The sequence below is a fragment of the Brachyhypopomus gauderio genome, chromosome 1 (assembly GCF_052324685.1).
Source record: "Brachyhypopomus gauderio isolate BG-103 chromosome 1, BGAUD_0.2, whole genome shotgun sequence".
Classification (NCBI taxonomy): Eukaryota; Metazoa; Chordata; class Actinopteri; order Gymnotiformes; family Hypopomidae; genus Brachyhypopomus; species Brachyhypopomus gauderio.
The window spans coordinates 40,540,341-40,561,783 of NC_135211.1; the positions used below are offsets into that span (position 1 = coordinate 40,540,341).

Below are 21,443 nucleotides of genomic sequence, written 5' to 3' on the forward strand. Positions count from 1 at the left end.
GTTTGAGTGTGTGTTTTTGTGTGTGTGTATGAGAGTGTGTGTTTGTGTGTATGTGTATGTATATGTGTGTGTGTGTTTGTGTTTGTTTGTGTGTTTGAGTGTGTGTTTGAGTGTGTGTTTTTGTGTGTGTGTATGAGAGTGTGTGTTTGTGTGTATGTGTATGTATATGTGTGTGTGTGTTTATGAGAGTGTGTGTGTTTGTGTGTGTTTGAGTGTGTGTGTGTTTGAGTGTGTGTTTGAGTGTGTGTTTGTGTGTGTGTATGAGAGTGTGTTTGTGTATGTGTTTGTGTGTATGTATATGTGTGTGTGTGTGTGTATGTGTGTGTGTGTATGTGTGTATGAGAGTGTGTGTGTGTTTGTGTGTATGTGTGTTTGTGTGTGTGTGTGTGTCTGTGTATGTGTGTCTGTGTATGTGTGTGTGTGTATGAGAGTGTGTTTGTGTGTATGTGTGTGTGTGTGTGTGTGTGTGTGTGTGTGTGTGTGTGTATGTGTGTGTGTGTGTGTGTTTGTGTGTATGTGTGTTTTTGTGTGTGTATGTGTGTGTGTATGTGTGTGAGTGTGTGTGTATAAGTGTATGAGAGTGTTGTGTGTGTTTGGTATCATAGTTTGAACATGGAAATTTTCACATTTTTATGAAAAACGATCCTAATTGAACCATTACCTGTTACAAGTAAGGAACACCATTGCACTAAATATTGATAGAATAATTAGTAATGTAGTTAGTAATTAAATATTCACACTGTTTGTTAGGATTTTTTTGGTTTCAGACATCTTTTGAACAATTAAACATGCACCAGGGTTAAAGTGACCCTAAACAGTACAGCTCTATTAAGACACAGTGCTATTAGGCCAATAGGCCCACACTGTGGGTTGGCACGTGTAGTTTACTAGGAGTAAGGACTGGCTGCTGGTTGGCCACTGTTTTTCCCATCTGTTTTGTACCTTTGAATCTGAGAAGAATATTGGGAGATGTTAAGCCTGGTTTATACTTGACGCGTCGCGAGCGGCGTGAGGGTCCGCGCGGCGAAAATGACGTAATCGCTGTGGCTCCGCCCGTGCGCGAGGGCCTCGCACGGTGTCGATGCACGAGGTCGTGCACCTCTCGAATTTTGTAACTTGGTGCGCGCCACGCCTCAGCGCAATGAACAAAGTCATGTTTGCAGGGTTCATACCCCTTTATAAGGTGGAATTAAAGCACTTGTACGTCACTTTCAAGGTCCATTTCAATATTTCCCAGCACGTTAAACTTAATTAAGTTAAATATTTATACATATACTCGAAATGATTCAAAATAATTAGCTTTTCATCACATTATTTAATGGTTGTTTATTTTCAAAATGCCCAATCTGAACGTCTTCACGTTCTCTCATGTTTCGTCCTGGAATTACAAGAGGCTAACGTGATACAGGAGAACTGTTCAGTCAGACAGCTATTTGTTGTGAAACGAAGTAGCTACAATTTCAACATTTGAAAGTACTTTAGCCTAAATTCCAGCACTTTTCAAACGTGAAACACAAAGCAACATTGAAATTGGTCAGGTAAATGTTAATTCCACTGTTTTTGAGGGGTGTTTCTTATACTACCAAATATCGTTTCGGACAACACTGCAAAGTATGTGACGCGGCTAGTATAAACGCCTACACCGCTCGCGCGAGGTGGGCGGAATCACGCGCTACGGTCACTCGCGAAAGTATAAACCAGGCTTTAGTCTTGTTTGGCCGGATTCTGTGTTAGAAATACATCCTTTTGATGTATTTCCTTATCTCTGGGTTCGCTGTGGTATCAGACTGTTGGCTGAGCCTTCGGTATTTTTAGGCCAGAGTGTGGGGTGAGGTGTATTTTGTTTATAGGTACAGAGTTTGAGACTCTGATTTAAATACATTCCTGCACCCCCTGCTGGAGCACACAGAGAAACTCAGTCACTAATATGTGTGTAATTACGGGTAGTTCAGTCTGTCTGTGGAGATGTGGTGTGTGAGCGGTGTACTGTGTGTTGATCATATAACAGAATATTAGTGTACACACAGTCATTCACACACTTTGTTTATCCTACTGTTATTGATAAATGAAAATAAGATTATGTATGTGGTGTCTGGTGTTGAATAAATAGATAATTAATGTTTAACCAACACAAATGAAGCCAATTGGCTAGTTGGGTTAGTTAACATAAGCTAACAGCTTAACTAGCACATTTTCAGCATTACGTTCAGGTCTAAATTCATATATGGGTCTTATAGGTTCTGTGTGTTTATTAGGGGTGGGAATTGTTTACTATCTCACGATTCGATTCGATTCCGATTTTGGGAGCCACAATTCAATTCAAAATCGATTTTCGATTCAAAACGATTTTCGATTCAAAAAACGATTTGATTTATAAAAATTTCTGCTTAAGTTTATAAAATCTGCATGATCTACTACAGTCACATAAATAATCACATAACTTTTTTCCCATTCTCGCAACTTCCTTGGGGTCGCTCCAAATATATTTCGTTTCAATCTCGCATATCTGTACACAGCGCTCGGGTGTAGCTGGGGCTGAGGGTGATGCCTCGGCTTCATCCTCTTTTACTTTTCCCTTTTCAACCTGGCTACGGGTCAGTGCTCTGCCCTTTTCAGAACTATACTCCTTCGTCTTTTTCTTTCTATTAACGGGTATATCGTGTTTAGGGTGTAACTGGGGCACCCCCTCGATAAGATGGTCTTCATCATACTCATCTCCCATGGCTTGGGACAGTATAAACCGATAATCCGGTCCACCCAATTGCTGATTACGGGTTAACCGAACCAATGTCTGAGTGAACCGTACGGGGTCCGAATTCGGATCGGGCAGCATTTTTAAGATCCCCCGCAAAGCTGTGACATCAGGGGGAGTAATTTCAACTCCCGCTGAACTGGTTGCCCATGCCATGCCCACGTTAGCGGGGGCGCGCGGTGGCCAGGGCGGTGGATCGGGGTGATCGCCAGAGTCATATTCTGGTTCTGAGTCGGAGTCAGAATCAGAATCAGAACTGTCTTGCTTCATCGGTTTCGGAGGTCGGGGAGGGCGAGCTGCAGCTTTACGCTGTACAGCCGGTGTCGCGACATTTAGTGCGGTGAGATCGGGATAAAGAGTGGTGACGGGTTTAACAGGTGTTTCAGCCTTTTTAACAGGCTTATCCTCCTGCTTCTCATACGGCGGAGGCAGCGGAGCACTTGGTGCAGACGCGCTGACAGTCGGTTTAACTTTTGATTTAGATTTCGCGTTGACTATAACTTTAGGTTTAGGAATGGCTTTTAACACAGCGTTTGGAACAAATATTTTCTTTGCCTCATTCCAGGGCTCTCTCATATCATACCAGCATTTATAACATTCCTCCATATAAGGGTAATCCCATTCGGGATCTCCCAACGACTCGTGTATCATACGGTAAGCACTAGACAGATACCCGGCATCGAACGTACCCTGTCTCGGGTCGAGGGTACAGAGTAATGGAGGAAGTGAAAGAGAGGTAAAGAAGAGAGTGCAGGCAGGGTGGTGTGGATGGCATAAAGTGTCTGGGGTGATCTGTGGTCGAAGGGTGTCGGCTAGAATGAAAGGAAAGTTCTATAGGACAGTAGTGAGACCTGCGATGTTGTATGGACTGGAGACAGTGGCACTGACAAAGAGACAGGTGAGGGAGATGGAGGTGTCCTAGATGAAGGTTGAGATTCTCATTTGGAGTGACGAGGAAGGATAGGATCAGAAATGAGTTTATTAGAGGATCAGCACATGTAGCATGTTTTGGAGATAAAGTTAGAGAGGCGAGATTGAGATGGTTTGGACATGTACAGAGGAGGGAGGAGAGGTATATTGGTAGGAGGGTCTTGAGGATGGAACTTCCAGGCAAGAGGAGGAGAGGTAGACCTAAGAGGAGGTTTATGGATGCAGTGGTATAGGATATGAGAGTGGTTGGGGTGTCAGAGGAGGACACTCAGGACAGGGCCAGATGAAGGAGTTTGATCCGCTGTGGCGACCCCTAAACGAGAATAGCCGAAAGAAGAAGAAGAAGATCCCGTTACTGACAAAATGACGCCGTTACCTAATGCCGTTATTTTTAACGCCGTTATTCGCAACACTGGTCGTTATTATAATGTCTGTTTTCTGTTTTTCTGTATCAATCTCTTCTTTGACAGTGCCATGCTTCTCAAGTGAGTCTGTTTTGAAAACCATGGAAATGTGCCGCACAGAGACAAAGATCCCGTTACTGACAAAATGACGCCGTTACCTAATGCCGTTATTTTTAATGCCGTTATTCGCAACACTGGTCGTTATTATAATGTCTGTTTTCTGTTTTTCTGTATCAATCTCTTCTTTGACAGTGCCATGCTTCTCAAGTGAGTCTGTTTTGAAAACCATGGAAATGTGCCGCACAGAGACAAAACATGCTGCAAAGAGCCACACAGTGTCGTAAAATGTTGCAAAAAAAATGTTATTTATTTTTATGGCGGTTTGTCAAATATTTATTATTATTTATGGGGAGATGGGCCACCAGTTGAATAGCCCTGCTTTAGAGCATCCAATTAGAAGACCATTACAGTAGTCCAATCTTGACGAGACAAAAGCTTAGACCAGCTTCTCTGCATCAGCTAACGAAAGTAAATGTCTCAGCTTGACGATATTACCTAAATGGAAAAAGGCAGCCTTAGTGACATTGCATATGTGTGTGTCAAATGAAAGATCCGAATCAACAGTGACACCTAAACTTTTTGCAGTAGATTTAAGTGTTACTGAAAAACCATCTAGGCTAAGGTGAATATCAGCCCAATTGCTTCTAGCAGCTTTAGGCCCAAGAATCAGCACCTCAGTCTCATCGGAATTTAGTTGTAGAAAATTAGACGCCATCCAGTTTTTAATGTCCTGGACGCAGTTCTCAATCTTGAGAGTAGTAGTAATATCATCCGGATTGGAAGATATATACAACTAAGTATCATCTGCATAGCAATGGAAGCTAATAACATACCTACGAATGATAGTGCCCAGTGGTAGCAAATATAATGAGAATAATATGGGGTCTAGTACAGATCCTTGTGGGACACCATATTTTACCTTAAAACCCTCCTATCGTGTTGTGGGTCAATTTGACCCTTTTCAAAGTTTGAAGATGTAGGAAAACTATTTAAAATAATTTTTTCAGTATGAAACTTCTTCTGCTTGGGTTAATTAGTGTAATCAACATATTATATGAAAATAATTCATGTCAGTTATTTGCAACCACCCCCTGCATGTTTATATCACATAGATACTGTTCGGGTAAATTTGACCCTTTTTTAAATTTTTGACCCTTTTTAAAAAATTTTTATTTTTATTTTTTTTATTTGTGTGTGTGTATGTGTGTGTGTGTATGTGTGTGTGTACAATTGTGTGTGTGTTTGTGTGTGTTTGTGTGTGTGTTTGTGTGTGTTTGTTTGTGTGTTTGAGTGTGTGTTTGAGTGTGTGTTTTTGTGTGTGTGTATGAGAGTGTGTGTTTGTGTTTGTGTGTATGTGTATGTATATGTGTGTGTGTGTTTATGAGAGTGTGTGTGTTTGTGTGTGTGTGTTTGTGTGTGTTTGAGTGTGTGTGTGTTTGAGTGTGTGTTTGAGTGTGTGTTTGTGTGTGTGTATGAGAGTGTGTGTTTGTGTATGTGTTTGTGTGTATGTATATGTGTGTGTGTGTGTGTGTGTATGTGTGTGTGTGTGTGTGTATGTGTGTATGAGAGTGTGTGTGTGTTTGTGTGTATGTGTGTTTGTGTGTGTGTGTGTGTGTGTCTGTGTATGTGTGTCTGTGTATGTGTGTCTGTGTATGTGTGTCTGTGTATGTGTGTGTGTGTATGAGAGTGTGTTTGTGTGTGTGTGTGTGTGTGTGTGTATGTGTGTGTGTGTGTGTGTGTGTGTGTGTGTGTGTGTGTATGTGTGTGTGTGTGTGTGTTTGTGTGTGTGTGTTTGTGTGTATGTGTGTTTTTGTGTGTGTATGTGTGTGTGTATGTGTGTGAGTGTGTGTGTATAAGTGTATGAGAGTGTTGTGTGTGTTTGGTATCATAGTTTGAACATGGAAATTTTCACATTTTTATGAAAAACGATCCTAATTGAACCATTACCTGTTACAAGTAAGGAACACCATTGCACTAAATATTGATAGAATAATTAGTAATGTAGTTAGTAATTAAATATTCACACTGTTTGTTAGGATTTTTTTGGTTTCAGACATCTTTTGAACAATTAAACATGCACCAGGGTTAAAGTGACCCTAAACAGTACAGCTCTATTAAGACACAGTGCTATTAGGCCAATAGGCCCACACTGTGGGTTGGCACGTGTAGTTTACTAGGAGTAAGGACTGGCTGCTGGTTGGCCACTGTTTTTCCCATCTGTTTTGTACCTTTGAATCTGAGAAGAATATTGGGAGATGTTAAGCCTGGTTTATACTTGACGCGTCGCGAGCGGCGTGAGGGTCCGCGCGGCGAAAATGACGTAATCGCTGTGGCTCCGCCCGTGCGCGAGGGCCTCACACGGTGTCGATGCACGAGGTCGTGCACCTCTCGAATTTTGTAACTTGGTGCGCGCCACGCCTCAGCGCAATGAACAAAGTCATGTTTGCAGGGTTCATACCCCTTTATAAGGTGGAATTAAAGCACTTGTACGTCACTTTCAAGGTCCATTTCAATATTTCCCAGCACGTTAAACTTAATTAAGTTAAATATTTATACATATACTCGAAATGATTCAAAATAATTAGCTTTTCATCACATTATTTAATGGTTGTTTATTTTCAAAATGCCCAATCTGAACGTCTTCACGTTCTCTCATGTTTCGTCCTGGAATTACAAGAGGCTAACGTGATACAGGAGAACTGTTCAGTCAGACAGCTATTTGTTGTGAAACGAAGTAGCTACAATTTCAACATTTGAAAGTACTTTAGCCTAAATTCCAGCACTTTTCAAACGTGAAACACAAAGCAACATTGAAATTGGTCAGGTAAATGTTAATTCCACTGTTTTTGAGGGGTGTTTCTTATACTACCAAATATCGTTTCGGACAACACTGCAAAGTATGTGACGCGGCTAGTATAAACGCCTACACCGCTCGCGCGAGGTGGGCGGAATCACGCGCTACGGTCACTCGCGAAAGTATAAACCAGGCTTTAGTCTTGTTTGGCCGGATTCTGTGTTAGAAATACATCCTTTTGATGTATTTCCTTATCTCTGGGTTCGCTGTGGTATCAGACTGTTGGCTGAGCCTTCGGTATTTTTAGGCCAGAGTGTGGGGTGAGGTGTATTTTGTTTATAGGTACAGAGTTTGAGACTCTGATTTAAATACATTCCTGCACCCCCTGCTGGAGCACACAGAGAAACTCAGTCACTAATATGTGTGTAATTACGGGTAGTTCAGTCTGTCTGTGGAGATGTGGTGTGTGAGCGGTGTACTGTGTGTTGATCATATAACAGAATATTAGTGTACACACAGTCATTCACACACTTTGTTTATCCTACTGTTATTGATAAATGAAAATAAGATTATGTATGTGGTGTCTGGTGTTGAATAAATAGATAATTAATGTTTAACCAACACAAATGAAGCCAATTGGCTAGTTGGGTTAGTTAACATAAGCTAACAGCTTAACTAGCACATTTTCAGCATTACGTTCAGGTCTAAATTCATATATGGGTCTTATAGGTTCTGTGTGTTTATTAGGGGTGGGAATTGTTTACTATCTCACGATTCGATTCGATTCCGATTTTGGGAGCCACAATTCAATTCAAAATCGATTTTCGATTCAAAACGATTTTCGATTCAAAAAACGATTTGATTTATAAAAATTTCTGCTTAAGTTTATAAAATCTGCATGATCTACTACAGTCTGCTTTGCAAGACAGAATGACAAATACAGAAAATAAAGTGTCTTTCACATTTAATTAACAAAAATAATGTGCTTTGGTAAAACAAAATGCATTTTGTTGTTACCAAAATTCTTGAGCTTCATTTTACAAGCTGTCAGGGCTGGCTCGGATGTTGTTCCCCCAGCCGTGGCTAGGGGCACCAGAGTCAGTCCCAGACTATACTGGCGTAACCGTACGTTCTCAGCCAGTCTCTGCTTTCTCTGTGATTGCTTCTCGTTTGAAGGTGTCTCGCCACCTCTCTTTCTCTTTACTTATTCGAGTATCTATCTCCTGCGTCGCTTCCTGACTCATCTCAAGTTTTCCCAATCCTGCATTTCTTCCTATCCGTTTTGCCTTTATTTTTGGGAAGGGTTTTATTTTACTGCGGCGTTTTTTGCCAATTACTTCTTCTTGCGTCCATGGTTTCGTTTTCGTGTTGCATTTATCCGCGCTGTTTTTTAGTTACTGTTGTTGTTTTGTTTCTTTCTCCCGTCTCACTACGGTTGAGTGTTATTTTTCACGTGTTGTATTTTGCGCGTTGTTTTTTGTTTCTATTTGCTCCATGCCCTCACGGTTTTGGTTTCTATTCTCTTGCGCGTCGAGTCTCCTGTGTTGTTTTGTTTGTTAGTTCTGGGTCGCTGTGCGCGTTTCCCTCTCACTAATACATGTGACGAGTGTCAAATGTATTGCTTTTGCGAGCCGGCACTCGTGTCCACCCTTCTCTATATTATTTCACGCTGTGTGTACGTTCCCGTGCTTACACACGCCTTGCACAAGAGCTACATTGTGTCAAGTTCGGTCTTCCCTGGCATTCGTAAATACCAAAATAAACCCATATTTTTGCCTTAAATGAAAACCACACAGATTGAATATCTCTTTCCTCCATCTGTTTTGAAACCTTTCCGCACACGAGTGTGTCCCAGAACCTGCTGCGTAAAGTCTGCGTAATTTTGTAATTACGTAACGCGACTTAGAATCGATTTTGGGACATTAAAAATCGATTCTGAATCGTAGTAAATGAGAATCGATTTTTGATATATGAATCGATTTTTTGGCACACCTCTAGTGTTTATGATGAATATGCATTTAGGTGATGTGTGTTAAATATGAAATATTCATTTCTACATGATTTTATCCTGATTTTGCTGCTCCAGACTCATTTTGGACACTTTGACAAACTGCAGTGCGCGGGCATGATGACTGCTGTAGTGTGAAGGTTCCACGCACAGTTTTCCCGCTCTGAGATCTGTGTGAGTGTGTGTGTGTTTGTGTTTGTGTCTGTGTGTCTTTGTGTGTGTGGGGGGAAATTTGTGTTCACGTGTTGATCTGTAAGTGTGAGTTTTTCTCCTTCTCTCTACAGTCTGTCTAAGTGCGGTATTAGAGAGGAAGGCTGTGCTGCTCTGTGTTCAGCTCTGAGGTCAAACCCCTCATCACATCTGAGAGAACTGAATCTGTACAACAATGAACTAGGAGACTCAGGAGTGAAGCAGCTCTCTGCTCTACTGGAGGATCCACACTGTACACTGGAGAAACTAGAGTGAGTTACTGACTTACTGACTCTTTATACACACACACACACACACACACACACATTACACACACACACACACACATATCACTGCGTGTCTGTCCTGAATACACACACAGTGTCTGTGTTTGTGTTCATGTGTGTGTTGATGTGTAAGTGTGAGGAGTATTTCTCCTTCTCTCTATAGTCTGTCTAGGTGCAGTATTAGTGAGGAAGGCTGTGCTGCTCTGTGTTCAGCTCTGAGGTCAAACCCCTCATCACACCTGAGAGAACTGAATCTAAACCAGAATAAACCAGGAGACTCAGGAGTGAAGCAGCTCTCTGCTCTACTGGAGGATCCACACTGTACACTGGAGAAACTACAGTGAGTTACTGACTTACTGACTCTTTACACACACACACACACACACACACACACATATCACTGCGTGTCTGTCCTGAATACACACACAGTGTCTGTGTTTGTGTTCATGTGTGTGTTGATGTGTAAGTATGAGGAGTTTTTCTCCTTCTCTCTACAGTCTGTCTAGGTGCAGTATTAGAGAGAAAGGCTGTGCTGCTCTGTGTTCAGCTCTGAGGTCAAACCCCTCATCACACCTGAGAGAGCTGAAACTGAACGACAATAAACCAGGAGACTCAGGAGTGAAGCAGCTCTCTGATCTACTGGAGGATCCACACTGTACACTGGGGATACTAAAGTGAGTTACTGACTTACTGACTCTTTACACACACACACACACACACACACACACAGTCAATATCCTCTCTCTCTCTCTCTCTCTCTCTCTCTCTCTCTCTCTCTCTCTCTCAAATTCAAATTCAAATGGTTTTATTGGCATGAAATGTAAATAAGAACTGTTGCCAAAGCAATAATAGAAAAATAAAAAAACATAAATTCTAGTAGTGATACAGCCAAATCAAAATGAAAGACAATACATATATATAGGTGTGTGTACCTGGAGCATGAGGAGAGAAAGTGCTTGTAAAGGTATTTTTCTTTGTAGAAAGCACCTTTCTTGTGTTCAGCAATGAGTGGAGGGTCACGGAGGATCACATAGTACTAATCTTCAATTGATAGTAGCACTCTGCAGAGAAGTGTGTGGCCGAGAGCTCCCGGAACAAATGAGGAACAAACTACTCTCTTGTTAAAAGGAGGAGTTTATTCACACAGACAGGCTGTATCTCAAATGTTCAACAGATGAGAGGGCGCTCCTCTCATTTATACATACACAGACCACCCTGTGCATACAAGCAGCAGGGTGGGCTCAATGAGGCTATTCTAACATAGGCAATAAATTCTACCATATATGGAAACAAACACATTCTTTCTCACACAGGCGTGTTTGTGCAGACTGAGCATAATTCTTCTGTATGTCGCATAGCGGACAGGAAGCACAACACCTTGGGAGGAAGTGATAAGCGCGTCTCTGGTACATAGAGAACTTTCACATGGAGGGGGAGAGGTGTAAAATACGGTGGCAGGGGTCACAGAGAACATAAAAAAGGACACAATGTTCAGTGTCACAGTAGACATAAGAAGACATAATATTCCTTCAGTGCTGCTCTGTTTCAATGTGTCCTGAGCTGCAGTGCTGACACACTCTCTCCTCTCTGGGCTTCCAGTGTTTCTTCTGACGCCCTCTCTCTACCTCCAGGCTGTGGGCACTCAGTCTGGACATTGTTAGTGTTGTGGACAGGCATAGACTTGAGTTTAGGGTTTGTGTGCACTTATGTAATGACGTGTACTATTTGGGTCACGTGGTGTCAGTGGCGCTAACGATTTGTAATATCACCTGTGCGCTTGCTAGGTGAGAGGATGTAGTGAGTGGGTGATGGGGGAAGCCTACTTTTGCTGACCGTTTAAACGCTGTAAGTCACTGACGTGAACGTTGCCTATGGATTACTGCTTGTATCTGGATTTTATGCCGTTTGTGGATTGTGGGGGTCTGTGGACGCTGATGTTTTAATGTTTGAATACTTGATTTGATACAAAATAAAGCAACCCTAATTGAAGCTTGGATTTATGTTTTGAACAGCTAACGCGTCGGGCATTAGTTTCCCCTTTTCAGCCGCTCTGCGACTCTGAAGTTTGTTGGACAGTCGTCAACAGTTAGGGTGTATCTGTGTTTTGGGTGTTTAATTTTAGTGAAGGAATGTGCGAGTACATATTCTCTGTTTAATGATCTGTAACATTCTAGTTTATTTATTGAGGTGATCTCCTGAGTCCAGTAGGTGATGTATTCTAATTGTTGTGTTTTGTCGATCATTTTGAGGTGTGTGTGTGAGAGAGAGTGTAGTGGATGTTGGTGTGAAGGTGGTGTTTTTCTTTAATGTGTCTGAGGGGGTCTGTGTCTGGGTGTGTATAGGTATAAAGGTATGCTATGTGATGGTATGAGTCTGGGTGTGATTGGGACAGGTGGGAGTGGAATTTTAAAGCTCTTTTTAACATTGAGAGAGAGAGAGAGGAAACTTGCCCAGCTCTGCTCTGCACGCCAGGTTTGCAGTGTTTCGATGGACCTTCAGGACATCTTTACAGAACTCCAGGTGGAATTTTTCAATTGGGTTTGTGTCCCATGAAGTGTGATCTTGATAGGTGACAGGTCCCCAGACTTCACTCCCGTATAATAGTATGGGTTTGATCACAGAGTGGAATATTTTAGTCCAGATCTGAACCGGTACGTTCTGTGTGTTTAGTGGTCGTTTTATGGTATAATATGCTCTTAGTAGTATATATCCTACACTACCTGTGAAACACCTTTTTGAGTGATTTATGACCCTTGATTTATGACCCCCCTTGAGTGACATGCTTGATTGACAGGTCACCCCCACCACAAGGGGAAGTCTGTGGGGGACGTCCCCCACAGCTCACACCCCTACGTCATCCGTTGGCATATAGATGTTGCATATAGTATTTAAGCTGGCATGGTGGTTTATATGGCTACCTCTTTTTAACACTAGAAGTCCCAGAGAAGGGTCTTTCAACACTTCTACCATCGGAACCCAGAGAAGGGTCGAGAGAGCTGAAGGATTTTAGCTAACACCCTATTATCAGCTGCGAGCAGGCACTTTTGTTCTGTAAATAAGGCCATTACTGGCGCACCACAGGAGGGGGCATGCTTCAGCTCACAACTAATTGTTGTTTTTCATTGAGTTTAGCCATTTAGTTAGTTCTATTCAGTTTATTGTATTTTATAATATAAAGGTTATATATATTGTATATAGTTTAGTTTTATCTGAGCAACAAAGCACAAACAATAAATTATTTTTTAATATTTTAAATAGAAAATTAGAAATTGTATAGCCAGGTACATGTGAGTAATGACCAGAAGCATTTGTGTCTAAGTCAGGAGGACTGAAATTTCAGCATGAGAAACATACAAAAGAACAACTGTTATGTTTCCATGCTTTTTTATGTTCCATGCTTTTTATTATTGCCATAAAATTATACAAAAAATACAAGGAATAAAACAATTCCACACATATTTACAATAGGCTGCAGTGCAGGGCTGTGTGTGTGTGTGTGTGTGTGTGTGTGTGTGTGTGTGTGTGTGTGTGTGTGTGTGTGTGTGTGTGTGTGTGTGTGTGTGTGTGTGAGTGGCATGTCCTTCTTGTGTGACTAGCACTTCAGCAGTCACTCAGCAGTCTGTCAGAACATACCTGGCACTGCCAGGGTATCTCCCTGGTACATTTGCCACACGTGTATCTGTAGCAGTCGACACATCTCACATTTGCACAATTGTTCATGAGTGTTCTCATCAGAGCATTCACATACAACTATCTACCCAGTCTGCCAGTCCCTCATTTGGGGAGAAAGCTACAGTATTGTGGCTATTCCCACTTTAGTGACCCCATTTTGTTTCTCTTTCACTCAGACAATAAAATATTCCAATACAGTGAGGACATGCACCTAAGACGAAAATTTCAGACCCCTCCATGATTAAAAAATTGTCTAAAGTGGGGCATAGCCACAATAGTGTAGCTTTCTCCCCAAATGAGGGAGTGGCAGACTGAGTGGATAATTGTATGTGAGTGCTCTGTTGAGAACATTTCAACTTTATTGTATATATTTCTAAACTTATATCATGTCCTCTGTAGCTGCTGCTCTCAGCCAGGCCCTCTGACTGCCTCTCTCACCTTATGCATGTCCCCTGCACAACAATGCAGCTGGGGGATGGGCAGACACACTCAGGACCAGCTTACAGACTTTTGCATGACCTTTTTTGAGGTGGATCAACACAATTAATTTGGTAATTTTTTTCAAAAATTGTTATTTTGAACCCACTTATCTTTTTTAGAAGAAAAACATTACTAACATTACTACATTTCTACCTGAGCCTGCCAAAAGCCAGTGCTGAGGTATTTTGGATCATGAGGCCATCCTTTGTCATGCAGCCACTTCTAGGTAGACGGGGGGATGGGTGATAGTGTGAGCTATGTTGATTCATTAACTCAGACGGAGAAGAAAATACCCTTTCAGAGAAATCTGAACTTTGGCTATTTTGACCAATAATCATGTCACCTTTTGCAGTGAGAAAAACATCCAAAATTAGTACAAAGGAGGCAGACTTGAGATGTTTTGGAATTATAGTTCAAATAATGTCTGTGTCAGTTTTATAATAAAGAGAAAGATGACTGTAGCCACCTACATGTGGATGAAAATTCATATCACCACACATTTCACTTACTCTGTTGACTGAGAAGCAAGGATAGCAAAGGTTTCCAGTACACAGCAGGCTTTGGACATGATCCTGGAGGGGCCGTGGGCGGGTGGGGTTCCCTGGTCTTTCTCTGCCTGCCTCTGGCCTCTGGGGCCTTGCTAATAAGTACATTCTGTACATTTATCCTATGTTGCACTTACATAAACACACACACTCACACACACATACATCAGTCATTTGTGCTGTATGTCTTACTTTCTGCTCTTCATTTAGTAGCAGCAGTTGGCGAATCATTTGAGCTGTTTTTTCTGCTCTTCTGTCTTTTCCCTTTTTACTTTCTCTCCCCCTCTTTTCTCTCCTGTCCTGTATGGTTCACCTAACCCCAATTGTTTTTATCACTATTGTACTGTATTATACAGAATTGTTTTCTTTTGATCCTTACATGAAAACAAAGTTGTCCTCCAAAGGTGAAAGGTTGGAGGTGGGCCAAAAAAAAAGTTTGAAAAGCCCATATGAAGCAATTTTCAAGCCTAGGGTCACAAACGTCACACACAACACATTGTTAGTTTTCAGAGAGTAGTGAAAATCTGTAGTAGTGATATCTCTTTTGGTAAGATTTCCTAAATTTCCTATTTTTGTTTGCTGGTTATGGCTGTATTTGGAAGAGACACACTGCAAAATCTTGATCTTGATAAGTTAAAATTGCTCAATAATATTATTCTATTTCAAGTAGCTGAGGGTTTTTTGTATACATTTATGTAAAAATATTTTTACCTATTAGCAGTTTTTCAAAAGACAAAACTACTTAAAATAAGGTTAAAAATATCAGAGCCATTTTGACTAATCAATATGCCACCTATATGCCATTATAATTCAAATATTATGTTTGTGTCAATTTCACATTATTTCAACCTTTCACAAATCAAATCTCAAACATATGGTTCTGTAGATGAGGAGACTTCTTGCAAGAGATCTTGCACAGTCTCATATGGCAGCCAAGGAGGTGCAAGCTTTCAGCAGCAACCACCCATACCTGACACACGCCTCATTTACATAACACTGGAGGCAAGTTCAGCTCTTCTCCCCCCTGCTGATTCCTCAGGCAATGGGCACTTTTGCAAATGAATGGATGTTAATTGGAGCCACCAGAGGTGTCAGTTTGGACTAAGGTTCTTTGGACCCTCTTTTGGGACTTCAGGGGGGTGGTTGAAATTTCAGGGACTTCTAGTGTTAAAATGTCTGCTGCGTGTGTGGATCAGGCTCTTTTTAGAGATTCAACAGTTACGCCAAGGGTTGGTTCTAGTGGTGAGACCAATTTGTTTTTAGCGCCAAGGAAGACACAGTATGTCAAAGCATTTGGGCAAATGCATCGCAAACACTTTAGGGATGTTAAAATTAATCTATTTGATTCTCTGGCTCAGGGGTCACCAACGCCAGCGAGGACGTTATGAGTCGCCCGCGGGCTTGTTTTAAAAATAGCATCGTTAATATTTTTGCTGCTATTAGCGATTGTCCGCGGTCTTCCCGCTTAGTAATTGATACTCGCACACGAACCCCCCCGCTCAACAACTTTAGGTTTAGTTTATGCTTATCAATCTGGTAGCCCTCCACTATAATTGGTATCCAAGAAGTAGCTCCCAGTTTCAAAAAGGTTGGTGACCCCTGCTCTGGCTTATGAAGTTTGTGGGGTGGTCAAAGAAGATCACCGCCTACCCGAATGTGTGTTATAAGAAACACAACTCCACGTCATGAGCACACAACATCAAGACAAGGTCAACATGCAGGCCAAAGTGTTTGAGGATTTTCATCCAGCAGACCAGCCGGATGCTGGTGAGCGCGTGTGGTATAGAAACTACAGAGGTCCGGGCCTTGAATATACACCGATCGACGCCGGTCGTAGATTTGTGAACTACAGCTATGATGAATCAGCTATGGACAACACAGGACCGGACAATAGTATGTTGGGTCTTGGATATGTGAATATGACCTGCCCATCGGATGAGGTGATGGAATCGTTGTGTGATCGGCTGGCGTCGTTGGTTATCAGCAATGTGGATGAGCAAGTCGAGGCTCCTGAAGACACAACCATGCCTGAACAACCCGATGATGTTGACAGCCGAGTGTGTACTACGGCGTTGAAACTGATAAAGTCTGCCGTTGTTGTAATCCTACAACACATCATAGATTGCAAGTTGAATGAAATGTGCCTCGGTTGTGAGGTGAATCATCCCAGCCAGCGTCGACACACGTGCCTGTTTGAGCTGGATATCTTCTTTTTTGAAAAATACTATAAAGATATAACACAGGCCTTGTTCATACCCGAGTTAAGAGAAGCCATAGCGGGTCTTCTAAAGTGTTTTGGAATACAGCTGCCTCTTCAAAAAGTGCAAGGATGTGCTGAAACCGTTGTCTGTGAATTGCAGTGCGAGCCGTACATTGTGGAAAAGCTGCAGGAGCTAAGGGGAAGTCTGGTTGATCAAACATCCGAACAATTCATCTCTGACGCCGTTGACTGTTGGGAAGGCGGTTCAAAGACTCGTAGTGCTGTTTAAGTCAAAATGGGTCTGGCTTGTGTGCGCCAGAGTTTGTCAGAATGTGTGATGAAACATCGTGTGTACTACGAATTGACACATTTGTTGTATAATTGTATTGGCGATAGTGTGGATGATTTTACACTTTTTAATAACATGAACGCTGATGATGTTAAACGTTTACAAAATTTCAAGAATCAAATGAATGTTGTCAAAACAACAACATCGCATGATTGGCGTCATTTGGCTTAGTTGTGTGTAGATTCTAACGAAACACCCCATGTGTCTATTAGTAAATTGTTGGTTCTCATGCCTAAAAGCAACAACGCTGTAAAAATCGATCATGTGATTTTGACAACGTGTGATAAAACAACGGTTATAAATATATGTTGACATGCATTGACGTATTCAGCAAATATGCATGGGTCCGTTTGTTAAAAAATAAGACAGGTTTGGAAGTGACAAAGGCATTTGCTTGCATATTAGAAGAAGGCCGAGTTCCTCAAAAGTTGCAGACTGACAGGGGTAAAGAGTTTTTCAACAAGCATTTTCAAAATTTATTATCAAAAAACAAAATTACACATTTTGCTACAGGTAGTGAACTAAAAGCAGGGGTCATAGAACGGTTTAACAGAACGCTACGGAGTCGTATGTCGACATACAAAGACCTTAAAAGGCTAAACCCGATGATTTAGGTGTAAACAGTAAAATCGAGAAATGTATAGAAGAGATAAAACATTGGATGGCGTGTAACTTTCTAGCACTAAATCCAGATAAAACCGAGCTAATAATAGTTGGGTCTAAGGCAGCGAGAGACAAGATACGTAATGTAGCATTGAATCTACATTCCTTTACTATAACCCCAGCACAGAGGTAAAGAACTTAGGTGTCACAATAGACATAGATCTCTCGTTCGATTCACACATTAATAATATAACTAGGGTAGCGTTCTTTCACTTACGCAACATTGCTAAAATTAGAAACATATTAAATACAACTATTAAATACAACTACTAATTAAAAACATATTACTCCTTACATTTTTACAACATTATCTGTACTTTCTACTCCTTACATTAAAAAAATAGCCTCGTTACTGCTATTTCATTTCGACTTGTTTTCATTCCGGCATGTCATCATTTGAAAAACCCCTATCCTGACTAATCGCACCATCCGGATAGAGTGAATTTGATTGTGATTGGATGAGAAGTATAAACATGTAATATTCCGACACCCTATTGGTTTGTACGTGATCCATCGCACCTGCACATGTCACGTCACACTCCAGCGAGGACGTAGCAGACGTATGTAGCTTAGTATAAAGATGTCAGTGGCAGAGACTCAATAGAATTTGAGCGAAGTGTCCCAACTAAGCACCAGCGAGGAGGTTGGTAGCCAGGAAGACCAACCAACCCTTGTACTCAAGTACATTAATTTTCAATGGGCATATGTGTCCATTTTTCAACATTAACATTTTAATATAACATAAAATAACTGCTCCTAAACTGGTTCTTCGGGAAAGTTGGCCACTGACAGCAAATGTTAGCCAGTTAGTAAAGCTACTTACTGTACTTTTAGAAACGGGGAACAGGAGTACTCGGTAGAAGAGTGACGTCATCGGCTATAGCTCACAAAATCGTTGAGCGTCCGTTAACTGGTTAGCTCGCGCTACCTTTTTAAATTCACCATGAAGATTCCAACAATATCGCGCACATTAGTGTTTTGCGCTTAAACATACTATCAGATAACTAAAGAATATTGTTTAACAAACAAGTGCATTACTAAGTATTTCATACTTCCTTGATGTCACTTGTATGAACTGGTGATACTGCGGCAACGCGCAGTGGTTCTGACTGAAGTGCGAGTTAACAAAGGGTTTATAGTATTAACTGCCTTCCATCATGGTGTTTTGCTGCTACAATACAAAACGGTGAAAGGCAGTTATTGAATGGACATAACTTTTTGCGTGTCGTGTTCATATGTCAATTTTACAGTCACGGAATCTGTGCTGTCAAATTCAGGTGTAGATGTAAAAAAACACCTCTGTGGGCTAGTGCATTATAGACCCATGTGGTGCGACCTAAGCTTTTGTCCTTAATGGCTTTTTTCCCTTACATTACTTTTACTTTTATACTTTAAGTAGTTTTGAAAGCAGTACTTTAACACTTTTACTTGAGTAAAAAGCTTGAGTTGATACTTTCACTTCTACAGAAGTACTTTTAAACCCTAGTGTCTATACTTCTACTTGAGTAATGAATGTGAATACTTTTGACACCTCTGGTTGATAAACTATCCAGGAGCTACAATATTTTCGCAGGTCGACATGTCCGTAGGCGACAGGCTGGTATTGCAGAGTTCGAGTACTTACCCATACCGCTGCATGATAAATTGTCTGGCCAACTATGGTCGGGACACCCTGGAAACAGTGTTCTCTGCAGGACTCTTTTATCTGGACACCGCTGGACATATGGACGAAACAGACCCTGCTGGGCCAATCTTGGATTGTCAAAGAGGGCAGCATTCACAAATGCTAGTAATGTGGTGGAACTATTGACACCGATTCATAGTGACATATTTTTTCAGGAGAAATTGATGCTGAATGGCGTTGATATAAAAATATGCATGACACGTAGTAAAGATGATTTCTGTCTAATGCGGCATGATGCACTAGCATACAAAGTAAACATTCTCACCGCATCATTATTTGTCAAAAAAGTATCGGTGTCACCGGCTGTGCGGTTGGGTCATGCTCAGGCATTGTTGTCAACAACTGCCAAATACCCTATTGACAGAGTATGTCTAAAAAAATTTTCAATACCCGCCGTAACGCGTGTTTCTAACCAAGAAAATTTGTTTTTGGGGACTCTACCAAAGTCAATGATAATAGCGATGGTTGATAATGACGCGTTCACTGGTGCTTATAATAAAAACCCTTTCGCATTTAAACATTACAACTTGGAATTTCTTGCTGTCTATTTAGACGGTCAACAATTTCCAGCTAAACCACATCAGCGCGATTACCGTACCGGTTCCGCCGTTCGCGAATTCTTCCAGCTGGCACTTGCGTCAGGAAGGCTTCTGAAAAACCAAGCACTGCCTATTGATAGACAGGAATTCCTACAGGGGTACACTCTGTACGCATTTAATCTAACACCTGATGAAGAGTGTGGTCAACATGTGTCTTTGATTTAATCTAACACCTGATGAAGAGTGTGGTCAACATGTGTCTTTGATTTAATCTAACACCTGATGACGAGTGTGGTCAACACGTGTCTTTGGTCAAATGGGGTAATATCAGGCTGGAGGCTCGTTTCAGAGAACCACTCCCGCACACTGTAAATGTGTTTGTGTATGCCAGTGGTTCCCAAAGTGGGGGGGCGCGGAGCTATTGCAGGGGGGGCGCGGGGCTTGGAAGTGTCGCCCTTGGCTTGCTCACTGGGGGCTAGAACTCGGCACTTGTAAAGCTGCTTTGTGACAACAACTGTTGTAAAAAGCGCTATATAAATAAAATTTGATTGATTGATTGATTGAAGTAAAACGTGCACATGTGTCAATATTAAGAGGAGAGGTGAATCACTGACTCTTACTCACACTGGTGCTATTCCACTTAGTCCGTTTATTTGCTGGTTGACCAAAATAAACCTGGGCTCCAGCACTACTTGACTGTTCATACATGAACTGGTGAGTTGTTCAAAGCTCATTGAATGCGTTACTTACAGAAATAAAATAAAGAGCAGTGGTCTGAGTCGGTCTACGGCAGAAAGCTAAAAAAACAACAATATTCTGTACGCGCGCTCAACTCGCTCCCTTAGAGAGACAGTACACATATTTCTGGCCGTTACATGCTTTGTGCTCTGCGTGATGTCTGCGCTTGCAAACTAGCCACATATGTATTGCTGTTTCTCTTATTTCATCTCCTTATTTATTTTTAATTATATTTAGAATTCTTGAACCATTTAAAAGGTTTCTTGCAGTTTATTTTTTTCATGTTTGACCAAAGTTGTGAACCTATTGTTTTTGTAAGTTTCAGGTTCTTTGGTATTATTTATTTTACATTCAATGTTATATTCATAATTGCACTGACTGAACAAATGCAAGTTGTGTTGTTTTTACATATTTATATGTGTGTTTAAGTGTGCTATACTGGTGCAGATTTTTCAATAAACTTGTAATTCAGTATGTCTGTGTTTTAAAAAAAAATGTTTTAAGTCGATTCAGCACAGTTTAACTCTATCAAATCGGTATCGGATCAGTATCGGCCGATACTAAGCCTCAGATATCTGAATCGGTATCGGAAGTGAAAAACGTGAATCGGTGCATCCCTAGTCAATATGGGGGGGGGGGGGGGGGGGGGGTGTAGGGGGGGCACATAAATATTCTCATCTACTAAAGGGGGGCACGGCAGAAAAAGTTTGGGAACCACTGGTGTATGCGGTTTTGGATAGCATCATTGAAGTGTCGAACCGTAGGCAAGTTTTGGTGGATTTTTACTGATGAATACTTTAGAGCTGTCTGCTGTAATGGGTAAAGTGGCTATCAAGACACATTTTCTTGGCGTGTTAGCATGTGACCAATTACCTCTGAATGTCATAAGGAAATTACCAGCTATGGTGATTATTAATACACACCCGTCTGATCTTCCTGGTCAACACTGGCTTGCTGTCTACATAAGCGAAGTCTGTGTGGGATGTTTTTTTGACAGTTTTGGAAATGCACCCGACTATGACAAATTCCCTAAAAACCCTACCAGACAAGTACAAGACTTTACATCAACCACATGCGGCCAACGCTATGTTTTTTCTAAACCACATGGCTAGACGGTGCAGTTATGAAGAGGTGATGGCCAAATATAGT

General features: G+C 41.4%; 1 protein-coding gene across 1 annotated transcript in view; it reads left to right on the forward strand.

The window, feature by feature from the left end:
- LOC143520670 (NLR family CARD domain-containing protein 3-like) overlaps positions 1-21,443 on the forward strand; it is a 66,846-nt gene that overhangs the window by 37,750 nt on the left and 7,653 nt on the right. The window contains exon 5 of the mRNA XM_077013581.1: positions 9,922-10,098. Within this exon, the coding sequence (XP_076869696.1) occupies positions 9,922-10,098 (177 nt within the window). The remainder of the gene's footprint in view (positions 1-9,921; positions 10,099-21,443) is intronic.